Source organism: Chelonia mydas, chromosome 1 (genome assembly GCF_015237465.2).
Source record: "Chelonia mydas isolate rCheMyd1 chromosome 1, rCheMyd1.pri.v2, whole genome shotgun sequence".
NCBI lineage: Eukaryota > Metazoa > Chordata > Testudines > Cheloniidae > Chelonia > Chelonia mydas.
The window spans coordinates 207,147,780-207,160,341 of NC_057849.1; the positions used below are offsets into that span (position 1 = coordinate 207,147,780).

At 46.7% G+C, this 12,562-nt stretch overlaps 1 protein-coding gene across 2 annotated transcripts; it reads left to right on the forward strand.

Annotated features, from left to right (window-relative positions):
• The first annotated feature begins 251 nt into the window (after positions 1-251).
• C1S (complement C1s) lies at positions 252-12,074 on the forward strand. Of its 2 annotated transcripts, XM_007072329.4 has the most exons (12): positions 252-444; positions 954-1,023; positions 1,481-1,685; positions 2,427-2,604; positions 2,936-3,061; positions 4,087-4,286; positions 4,627-4,780; positions 4,978-5,093; positions 5,605-5,683; positions 5,948-6,085; positions 7,770-7,844; positions 10,740-12,074. In XM_007072329.4, exons 2-12 carry the CDS (start codon positions 1,004-1,006, stop codon positions 11,540-11,542), a joined length of 2,094 nt encoding a protein of 697 aa, XP_007072391.1. In that variant the 5' UTR covers positions 252-444; positions 954-1,003; the 3' UTR covers positions 11,543-12,074. The 2 variants fall into 2 exon arrangements, with proteins under 2 accessions (XP_007072391.1, XP_043398209.1); XM_043542274.1 differs by lacking the exon at positions 252-444 and having other exon boundaries at positions 936-1,023.
• The last annotated feature ends 488 nt before the right edge of the window (positions 12,075-12,562 follow it).

Sequence of the window (12,562 nt, forward strand, 5' to 3'; positions counted from 1 at the left end):
TCAGGGTTGCTCCTTCTCCAAATCCTCTGACCTTCACAGCCAGCCTCCCGCGAGTGGGATGTGTGTGTGTCAGAGATTAATTCTTTCCAGCTGGAATTTCCCTTGCCCTCCCTCTTCCCAAAAGTCACCTGATTTCCCCGAAAACCAGCATGTGCTAACCCAGCCCAGATCCACATGCTCCCATCCCAGGGACTCAGCCAAGGGGATTGTGAAACAGGCTCTGGAAATTCCGCTGCGTGGGAGCTTAGGACGTGAAAAAGCTTTATCTGAGAAGGAGAGGCAGGGAAGCCACATTCCACAGGCAGGGGGTGCTACAGCATTGTGAGTAAAGGCTCAGACCCTTCCCTGTCAATTCCCTACATCACTGACTGGGATGTGGTCTGGAGACAGAAAAAAAGAGAGACGGGACAGGGAGAGAGAAACAGGCAAAGACGGAGAGAGAAGGTAAAATCTCCCAAACTAACGTTAGAAATGGGCATGGACACCGTTCCCCATTGCTATTGTTTGGGTTGCTTGGATCGGAAAGGGGTTAATCCGTGTGGTACAGCAGAAAGCAATAGGAGGCACTGTCCCCAGACTCCAGTATAGTACAGGGGATTCTGTGCTGTAAGCTGGGTGACTCAGCAGGGAGCACTTTCTACATTGAGTTAGTACTGATTCAAATACCCTAGCCTGGTGCTTGAGGATGCTGTGTAATTGGGTGTGTGTGTGATTCATAGGGGGTGCTCTCCACTGTGAGTCAGTACTGACCCCTACACCCCACCGTGGTGCTGAGGTGCTATAGTGGAGGAGTTGCTGTTATTTGGATGAGAGGTACAGCTTCCTCTCCAGGCATAGGAACTAAAGTTGCTTTGGCATGTTCCCCATGAGTTGGGACATTGAAACTGTTGTCCTGCCCACCAAGCACGCACACAGAGAGAAAACACTAATCAGTGCTGTTGTTTTTGTCCCAGTCCCGTAACTCCAAAGTCCAGAAGCTGAGGCTTTTCAGGAAGGACACAGGATGGAACTTTTGCAGAAGTGGTGAGTTGCTGGGTATAGAAGGGGAGTTTTGGCTAATTAATAATTTAATGAACAATGCTGCTCTCCTTGAGTCTTGCATCAATTCTGGAATCTGGATTTAACTACAGCTTTCCCAGGTCCCAGGGATGGAAACAGGGAATGGGACCTAGCTTCCCTGCAGGGACTAACCCCCAGGCAGTGCTGGACCCAGCCCCTGTAGCACTTCCAGCACCCAGGAAGTGGAAGACTAGGTCTGGGAATGGAATCAGAGCCAATGTCTCACCTGGCAAGAGCGCCATGTAAAGAGCTGCAAGCTATTCTCAGTGTACAACAGCAAGTCTCATTGCTATTGAAAAACTCTGGAACTAGGCTACATATTAATCTTCAGAGCCACCCACTGGCACTTTTCTATGAACTATTTACATATAACCAGACATAGAGCACTCCGGTAACATTGCCTTCCTCTTCCCTCTCTCAGGTGGCTCATCCTCTGTTGCCTCCTGGCCTGGGCTGATGCAGCCCCCATGTATGGCGAGATTCTGTCCCCTAACTATCCTCAGGGGTACCCCAATGATGTGAAGGAGTCCTGGGAAATCAGTGTCCCCCCAGGGTATGGCATCCGCCTCTATTTCACCCACCTAGACATAGAGCCATCCCAGGACTGCGAGTATGACTCTGTGAAGGTACAGTACCCCATCCACCCCTACTCAGGGGAACAGAGGGGATTGTGGGGCAGGACTGAGGAGCAGCAGCAGAGCTCAGTGGGGCCTGTGGGGAAGAACTCTTTATGGGAGCCCAGGACTGGAATAGGGGACCTACCAGCCCCTCCTGGTGTTGAACTGAAGCACAAATGATTCAGTGCGTCCACACTAGCCATAGCTGAATCAATTTAAGTTTTGCCTGGCATCCACACTAGCACTGTTTAAACCAATTCAGTTTCAATGCCCTCTGGTCACCTGTTCTCACTACAGGATTATACGCAGAGCTACCAGCTCCATTCCACAGCTGTCTCAGCCACTGAGCCTCCGGTAGTTTGCCAGTCAGTGTCCACTCTCACCCCACCCCATTTCCCTTCCAATTATGTCCCCCACATTGTCTCCATTAGAAATGCCCTCCCAACTGCTACTAATGCCCCCTTCCAGTCACGACCTCAGTCAATGAACCCTGTTTGTGCAAAGGCTATTTTAGCTATGACTGCCATTGACCTTCATGCTGGCACCCAAACACTTAAGCCTGAAGTGACTCAAAGTTAACCTCTGAACAATCATAAACTATGCAGTGTAACTGGTTGCATGATAATGAGCTGCTGAGGGAGCTTGGGTGTAGACATGGAGCATATTGCTATTGTGCCAAGGGGCTCAAATGTTGATAACCACAACAAATTTCTCTAGTGAGACAAGACTTCTCTGTCTGTCCCTCTGCAGATCCTGTCCGGTGACCATGTCGAGGGCCTGCTCTGTGGGCGAAAACGCAGCAGAGACCCTGGTTCCCCAATCCTGAAGGAATTCTATGTCCCTTATAACACCCTGACTGTGACTTTCCAGTCAGACTTTTCCAATGAGGAGCGTTTCACTGGTTTCACTGCCTACTATGTTGCAGTGGGTAAGACTGGGCCTGCCTCTGAGTCTCTAGAGTGCCCTGTGGACATGAGTTTCTGTTGAGCGTGTCCAACGACTGGCAGGAGGGAGGGGCTTTGGCACCAAGGTCTTCCTCACAGTGCTGTCCTATCACTGCCCAACTGGGAGAAACACCAGCAGAGTGAGCTTCTCCACAGCAGTGCCAGTCAGCACCCTGCTTTAGTGCTTCTACTTGAGAGACCTCTACTGCTTGGCATCAATGCCTGTTTACCCCACTCCCTAATCATAACCTGCTTTCTTCCCCCAGTTTCCTCTCTCATGCTCGGCACACTCTGGTCTCCCTTTACTCCTTGCAGATGTGAATGAGTGCATGGATTTCATGGAGGATGCCTGCAGCCACTATTGCAATAACTACATTGGTGGTTACTTCTGCTCCTGCCCCCCAGAGTACTTCCTGCATGACGATCAGAAGACGTGTGGAGGTAAGAGCAGGAGGTGATATAGGCACCACTGACACTGAACTGGGAGGAACTTCTCCATGGGTGGTCTGACTGTTAAGGAAATGCACAGGGGATGGTAAATGGGAAGGAGCTGCAATAAACAGGGAGTACAGGACAATAAACCAATGGGATATAGAATGGGAATAGCAAAATGATTCACCATCTGAACGGGGAGGAATAGCACTAAACAATGGGAGGCAGTAAAGAACTAAAGAGACCAGTAAACCAGAAGTTTGCAAAGTGTTTTGGCTTCCAGAGAGGCCAGTGCAATTTTGGAGGTTGAATAAATGGAAGCATCCTGGAGCATGGAAGTATCAATACAGTCCTGAGAAGATCCCACCAGGATACTGTGCTCAGCTGCAGGGGACCCAGTCTCAGAGGCCTCACATCCCAGAACAGAGAGGGGACAGTCCTTCTCCATAGAGCTTGGGGAGACCCCACCTGGGGTACTGTAGGCAGCATGGGATCCTTAATTGTAAGAAAAGAGTGACAAACTGAGAGAGCTCAGAGAGGAGCCCAAAATGCACAGGGAATCAGAGGGGTACATTCAAAGAGCTAAATCCCACCAGCTAGGCAAAGCCCTTGTTGGTTGTGTAACACAAACACTATCAACATATGTGTGAGGGGCACAAATCAGAGATGATGGGGCATTGTTTCTGGAAGGTTGAAGGGGGAGAACTAGGAGAAATGGGGATGAGATTGAACCAAAGGACAGGTGCTCAGGACCCATCACCCATTCCAGGGGGATCTGTGCAGTTGTCTCCCCAGATGAAGGACCCAGAGCACCACTGCTCAGGACACTAGGAAATGAGATTCCCAGAAAGTGGATGGGAGAACAATCCTCTCCTGGTCCACCAAGGGGAGAGACAGGTTCTCATTTCTGGCTGATGCAATGTCTCGACATGATTAATGCAGGTGATAGGACACTGGAGGTGGATTGGAAGGTGGGGGCTCTCCCCTCATCTCCCTTCTTGACCTCCCTGTCCATGTTCCTTCCTCAACCCTAGTGAACTGCAGTGGGAGTGTATTCACTGAGCTGTCAGGGGAAATCTCCAGCCCCAACTACCCCAACCTGTATCCTGAGAGCTCGTACTGTGAATACCGTGTGGTCCTGGAGCCGGGCTACCATGTGGTGCTGAACATCAGGAGTGGGGACTTTGATGTAGAACCGGCCGACTCAGAAGGGAACTGCCCCGACAGCTTAACAGTAGGTGGTGGGGTACACAGAGGAGATCTTTATGACTGGGGTCCCCTTACCCTGCTCACCCCTGATCTCAGCCATGTCTTCCTAGAGATTCCCCTCCCCTCATACTCAGGGTTCCCCTCTCCCTGCTCACCCCTAATCCCAGATGTGTCCCTCCCCCACTAGAGATTTCCTTCCCCTCACATTCAGGGCCCCCTCTCCTTGCTCAACCTTAATCCCAACTGTATATCCCTGTTAAGATTCCACCCAACCCCCACCCCTTGACTCCATCTCTCTCACTTTCTTTCTGTCTCCTACTCTTCTCTTCCAATTTTTCATTGCTTCTTGATTATTATTTTCCCAGTTCACAGACGGAAAACAACATTTTGGTCCCTATTGTGGCAACAAATTCCCAGGGCCTCCAAAAATTAAAACCAGGAGCAATATTCTTGATATTATCTTCCAAACAGACAAAACAGCACAAAAGAAAGGCTGGAAAATGCGCTACTTTGGGGACCGTGAGTAAATACCCTTGGAAAATGCTCACTTTGCTGCTCTGAGACAGAGAGGATGGATAGATGGTTTGGCTAAGTGGATGCCTGTTGCTTCAGTGAAAGGGTGGTTGCTGGCTGGGAGTCAAAGAGAGAAAGGTGGGAAAAAAGAGAAAGTGAGTCTCAAATTGATCAGTCACTGATATCCTCTTTCCTCCCCAAAGCAATAACCTGTCCCCAGACTGTCACCCCAAACTCTATTCTTGACCCCCTGAAGGACAACTACATCTTCAAGGACTATGTGAAGGTGACCTGCATGGAAGGTTATGAGGTTGAGATGGTAAGCTGCCCATCCAGCCCTGCAATGGGGTCCTATGATCCCTTCCCCCCAGATGTCCTGAGAACCCTGTTGACCTCAAAGTACCTCTCCCAGGCACTCTGAAGCACCTTCTCCTTCCTCCCTACCCACCACGGAAGCTGAAGGTCAGTTCCTTAAAACCTGACAGGGAGAGAATATGTTGTGTGCAGATTTCAGCACAGAACCACTTGAACAAATGGGGACCCCTTCCTCAACAGTTCTGCAGTGGCTCTGGATGCCCTCACTAGTCTTGAAACTGGTCTTGCTATGGCTGACTCAGACCACTGGGCCTGTTTAGCCCCATGACGTCACACCTTCCACCCCACTCCAGACTAGGTTAGATCAATAGCCTTGTCTAACCTAGTACTCTGCCTCCCTCTATACCTGACTGCTCTGCAGAGATCCCTACATCTCAGTGAAATCCCTCCACAGGGGAGCTTAATTTGGTTACATTTTACTCTCAGTAACTGACACACAGTCTTCTTTCACTCAGCAACAAGGCAGCCTAGCAGCCTTTCACTCCAGCTGCCAAAGCAATGGAGAATGGAGCAACTCGCACCACAAATGTGTCCGTAAGTTTCCCTTTCCTCTATGGCTGTCGGAGATCTGGAAATGGGATATGGGCCTTTCAGCGTTAGGGCATTAGTTTCAATCTGACCTTAGATGTGAGGGAATGGGTGATCCACAGGGGAATGAGGAATGGTCTCTGAGCCTGCCTAGTGCAGTGATGACCAGTGACGAATGAGGGGTTGCAGTGGTTCCTAGTCAGACAGTGTAAATGGATTGTTGGGTGGGGATACCCCTTTGATAACAGTCCTTTCTGTTTTTCTCTGCAGCTGTGAACTGTGGTGTCCCTGACACTATTGACAATGGCAAAGCCACCTACCTGTCAGGATTTGAGGAGACTCAGTATGAAGCCGTTATCCGCTATGACTGCGAAGAACCATATTATACCCTGCAAACCAGAGGGGATGGTAGGCATTCCCCAGCCATGGTGGCATCTGCCTGTGATTAAAGACCCAAGAAAGAGCATTGTCCAATTGCTGTATTCTGACTGCCACCAGTAAGATCCCCTCATGGGGCTGAGGCTGGGACTATATTCCTAGGGAAGACTGAACTGTTTAGTGTAGCCCAGCCTCGCCCAGATAAAAACCCCTAATTGGGTGGGCTTGTAGCTAATGGTCCTGTTCAATGGTCACTGCCATGGTGTCTGAGTTTGGTGGTTTGTTTGCATTGTGTTACTGAGCTCTCAGTCTAGCTCCCAGGTGCCCAAACCACCAAAAAACCCACCATCACAACTGGCACTGATAGTCTCTGCCACTGGCAGCTTCAGAAGAGAGGTCAAGGATTTAATAGGACAGAGACCATACTCCCTGCTAGGGTAGGGGCTGAGGCACATTGGCAGGGGTTCTGCGTCTGTGTGAGGGGGAGCTCACTCTGCTGCTAACTGGGCTGTACTCACTGTCAGTCTGTCACCTTTGCACAATAATCTCTCCCTTTCCACACATTAACTAGATTAAAAACTGGCTAACTGATAGGTCTCAAAATGTAATTGTAAATGGGGAAGCATCATAGAGCAGTGTTTCCAGTGGGGTCCCACAGGCATTGGTTCTTGGCCCTAGGCTTTTAGGGTTTTTATCAATGAGCTGGAAGAAAACATAAAATTGTCACCGATAAAGTTTGCAGATAACACAAAAATTGGGGCAGTGGTAAATAATGAAAAGGACAGGTCACTGATACAGAGAGATCTGGCTTGGTTGGTAAACTGGGCACAAGCAAACACTTTGTTTTAACATTTTAATACAGCCAAATGTAAATGTATGCATTTAGAAACAAAGAATGTAGGCCATATTTGTAGGATGGGGGAATTCTAGCCTAGAAAGCCATGATCCTGACAAAGACTTGGGGGTCATGGTGGATAATTGTGAACTCCCAGTGTGACGCTGTGGCCAAAAGAGCTAATGTGATCCTTGGATGTATAAATGGGAATATTGAGTAGCTGTAGGAAGATTATATTACCTCTGTATTTGGCACTGATATGGCCACTACTGGAATACTGGGTCCAGTCAGAACACAGAGGTCCCTAATTCATTTAAGATGCTGATAAATTGGAGAAAGTTCAGAGAAGAGCTATGAGAATGATTAAAAGTTTGGAAAACATGCCTTATAGTGCTAGACTCAAGAAGTTCAATCTATTTAACTTAACAAAGAGAAGGTTAACGGGTGACTTGATCTCAGTCTACAAGTACCTATATGGAGAACAGAAGTTTGATAATAGACTCTTCAGTCTCGCATACAAAAGTATAACAAGATCCAATGGCTGGAAATTGAAGCTAGACAAATTCATACTGGAAATAAGGCAAATTTTTAACAGGGTGGGTAACTAATCCATTGGAACAACTGACCAAGGGCCATTGTGAATTCTCCATCACTAGCCATTTTAAAATCAAAATTGGATGTTTTTCTAAAAGATCTGCTCTAGCCCACACAGGAATTAATAAATTAATGGAAGTCCTGTGCCCTGTGTTTTGCAGACTAGGTGATCACAGTCATCCCTTCTTGCCACAGGATCTAAGAAAACCAGTTCCCCAGAATTGTTGGTCACATTCTCATGATGTTTTGTACTGAAATCCTTTCCATGCTTCTGTGTTTTCCAAGGGCTTTATCGGTGTTCAGCCAGCGGGAAATGGGTGAGTGAAGAGATGGGAACAGAGCTTCCAGCGTGTGTCCCAGGTATCACAAAGAACTTTGTCTATGTGTGCATGTTCTCTGTGTGTGTGTGTGTGTGTGTTTTGTGGAGACCCAATCACCATTAAAAGTCAGTTTCTCTCCATCACTTCTCTCTAATTTAAAGAAAGCTGAACCAATCTGCCTGAAAAATTGGGTTCCTTTTCCAGGGCAGAATTTGACTGGTAATTTGAGTCACATTAGATCTGGTGTTTCTGAGATCGGTGGGTTCCTGAGAAAGATCAGAGGGAGCAGCAGAAGGAAGCTGGGAAGTACATAAACTCTACCGGTCTTCTAGTGAACCAGAACAGGGTCTCACTGCAGCCAGTATTGGACCCTGCTGCCGCCTCAGTTTCCCTACTATTGCCTATGCTGGTTCTCATGTTTTAGCCCTTCAGACAAATTAAAATTCATCCCCTTCCAGCAGGTAAACAAAAAACGTCTAAAAAACAAAACAGATGTCCAGCAACTTCACGCTGGGTCTTCCCCAGTTTAGTCAGGTGCAAGCTCACCAGGCCCCATAAACTTTTCACCCTCTCTTGGATGTAGCTTCTCTTGTAGCCCCCTCCTGGGCTCAGCAGTCCATTATGTGCTCTTGGAGCAGGGCAATAGACAGGGGACTTCACTCACCTTCGCTGGAAAGCCCAGCCTAAACCCCTAAGAAAGCATAAATGTTAACTCTCTTCAATACTCATCCATGCTCTCCTGGCCAGACTACCTTGAATATCCTTTCTCAGGGTCTCTAATTGCTCCTTAAGTTGCTCCTGCCCCTTGCTGCAGTTAGCTCCAGCCAGGCCTGTCCCTCTAGCTAGTATGGAGAGCTTCTTCACTAGTGCTTTCTGGGTCTCCTGTAGGTCTCTCACTTGTGACTCATTCAGCAGGCTCCCTCTGATAGGAAGCACCAACTCATGGCTAGAGGTATATGATGCCTGGTCACCTGAACCAACCACCAGGTCCAGCTCAAACTCACCATCTGGGAGGTGGATAACTAGGTACTGGTGGGGCTGAGCCAGCCCCCCTGAAAGGGCCAGCTCACTCTGTGACATGAACCTTGCAATGTCTGCATAGACTCCTGTGAAAGGGAAACTCCTGAAACATGTTTTAAAAAATAAAACTAAGGAAACTCCATGACAGAACAATGAATTAAGTTTCAGTGAAGTTTGAAACTGTGCCCTGGCAATTGTACAACCTAACATTCTAAACTAGGGACATTAACTTTAATTGAATAAAATCCACAAAAGAATGATGGATAATTGTGAATAATAATCACAGACTTCACAGATTATGATAGTGAGCAGCCTTACGTGTGGGGCCTTGTATTATCACTGAATAAGCTGAATCTCACAGACAACTTTATCCTCAAAGAACACACAGCTTCACTGCATCCATGAGACTCATTGCCTGTGATTCTCCTAACCAAAGCCCCTACACTATAGGATTTACATACCACGAGCAGAGAAGAGTGTGACGGCAAAAGATCAAAGACAACTATGTGTAAAACCAGTGCATTATACTTCAGACTATCCAGAGTCCATATATATATTCTCCAAAAGAGTGGGTTTGTCTGATTTAATTCTTTCTACGGCCTTTACCAAACTCCTTCACAAAGAAATCCTTCATCTTGAGGGACAATATTGCAAAACAAGAATGATGGGAACAGTAGATGGACGATATGAGATTGGCAGTGATAAAAGGGCAGAACTGAGCCTGTTTGGGTGACTTTAACTGTGAATTTCTTGACTTCTACATTAGAATTTGAGGGTGCATAGGAGACAAGGTGGGTGAGGACCCACTTTTGTTGGTGGAAGGTACAAGCTTTTGAGCTACACAGAGTTCTTCAACCAACATGGCTTCAACAACAATGCGAACAATTTAAGGATGGGCATTTTTATACTTCACTGAAGTTAATAAACTTTTTATTTCCAAATTTGCTTACTGTGGGCTGTCAACTAATCACATTTAACTCAAGCGATTAACGCAAAACAAATTAATGAGATTTTAAAAAATAGTTGAGATAAATTGCACTTTTAATTACACTGTTAAACAATAATAGAATACCAATTTAAATTTATTATAAATATTTTTGGATGTTTTTCTACATTTTCAAGTATATTGACTTCATTTACAATACAAAATACAAAGTGTACACTGCTCACTTTATATTACAACAGTGCCATGCGAACACCACTTTCTCACTTTCAGGTGATATTGTAAATAAGAATCAGGCAGAATTATCTTCCGTAAATGTAAACAAACTTGGTTGTCTTAGTGATTGGCTGAACAAGAAGTAGGACTGAGCAGGCTTCTGGCTCTAAAGTTCTACATTGTTTTGGTTTTGAGTGCAGTTAAGTAAAAAAAAATTCTACATTTGTAAGCTGCATTTTCATGATAAAGAGATTGCATTACAGTACTTGTATGAGATAAATTGACAAATACTATTTCTTTTATCTTTTTTACAGTGCAAAATATTTGTAATAAGAATAATAATATAAAGTGAGCAGTGTACACTTTGTATCATGTGTTGTAATTGAAATCAATATATTGAAAATGTAGAAAAACATCCAAAATATTTATAATATATTTAAATTGGTATTCTATTATTGTTTAACAGTGTGATTAAAAGTGCGATTATTCACGACTATTTTTGTAAACTCACAATTAATTGTGATTATTTTTTTAATCATTTGACAACCCTGTTCCTTAGTTCTTCTTTTCTGTAAACTTTGGATGCAGATTATTTGACAGAGAACTGCCATAGACTCAGGTTACTCTGGACCAGGGTGATGTCAAGGAAACAGGAGAGAGAGGGGACTATGGGGTTTTTAGTGATGCACAGACAACCACCCTACTAGCAAGTGGTAATTCTCCCATTGCGTTTCTCCCTTTTTATTTCCCTTCTAGTCTGTGGGATCCCCAGTACACCCATCGAGGAGCAGCAGAGGATTTTTGGGGGCACCCGTGCTAAGCCAGGCAACTTCCCCTGGCAGGTCTTATTCCAACACCCACGGGGAGGTGGGGTACTTATTTCGGACCGCTGGGTGCTGACTGCAGCTCATGTGCTGGATGATTCAAATAGCAAGCCCACAATGTATGCTGGGGTGACCAACATCAACCAACAGTTCCAGAAGGAGGAGCCCATACAGCTGTTTGAAGAAGAAGTGTTCATTCACCCTAACTGGATGAAGGTGGCAAACCCAGAAGCTCGGACAAATTTTGATAATGACATTGCGCTGCTGAAGCTGATGGCGCCTGTGAAGATGGGCCCCAAGATCTCACCACTCTGCCTCCCTGGTGGTTCCCCTGAATATGAGCTGGAGAAAGGCAGACTGGGCTACATATCTGGCTGGGGCCGGACAGAGAACCGAAGCAGAGTCTACCATCTCATGAAGGCGCAGATCCCCGTGGTGGACATGGCACAATGCCGTAGTGTGAAGCCGAAGCCACCTGCTGATTCCACCACTTTCCAATTCACTGACAACATGGTCTGTGCTGGAGATGGCACAAAGGACAGCTGTTCTGGGGACAGTGGCGGAGCCTATGCCATCAAAGACCCCCACAATGACAGACAGTACTATGTGGGTGGCCTGGTCTCCTGGGGACCACGGTGTGGCACATATGGCCTTTACACCAGAGTGGGGCGCTATCGGGACTGGATCATAGGGACCATGAGCAGATATGAGGAGGGAGAGGGATCACACAAATAGATTCTTCTCACCCTAGGGCACTGCCATCTCACCAGGTGTTGAGGTCAGATGTCCCAGCAGATTGGCTGACCTTTGATCCCATCTACTCTTTGTGCAACAGACCCAACTGCATTGCGGCTGTGCCAGAGTAGGGAGTCAGAAACAATGGGTTATCTATTCCATTGTAACTACATCAGGGAGAAGCATCTCTCTTCCTTCCTCCACTGGAATTGCCAGGGCAGGAACAGAGAGTGTGAAGGGTAAAGAGGCCCCTTTTTACCTTTACCCATAACATTCTTTGCTCAAATTCCTTGGTTTTCAGAGAGAAGCTAGCCATGCCCCATCCATATGATAGCTCTGAGGCTGAAACTCATCAGTGGGGACAATAGAGGGTAATTGCTGGTCCGCAAGGACTAGGTTCAGAGCCTGGCCAACTAATAGAAGAGAGGCTGCTCCTTCTCCTCACTGGGACAACAACGGCTCACTGACTTCCGACTCATGTATTCTCTGTATCACTCATACTATCTAATTGCATTAAAGGATCACCAAATCACCTCCCTGTGTGTGCAGTCTCCTTTCTTCTCAGACTAGACCTAGGTTCCCAACTAAAGTGACCCATCTACCCCCTCAGTCCCATGCTAAAAGCTGTAGGCCTTTTAAAAGCTGTGGCTCATGATACCTCACTGCAGCATCTGGGACCTTTATATGAGCCACAGATGTACTGGCTGGAACCTCACTGGCAGCTGCTGTCAAAGAGAAGTGGTTGTTTCACAGATCCAGGTCTAGGAATCAAGCTGAGGGGAGTGAGTCTTCCACATTCACCTGCCTCAGGGCCAGATTTTCAAACTTAATCATATTGTGCAACATACACAAAGTCCAGGGAGGTCACTGGACTTACACCAGAGATGTACTTGTCAATCCTCGATGTCTCACAGACACCTTCCTTTCCAGCATGCTACTCCCAGTCCTGAATTCTCCATACACGTTCTGGAGTAGTGAGGAATAGTTCCTCTCTATGTGGATCTGAGGAGACATCACCAG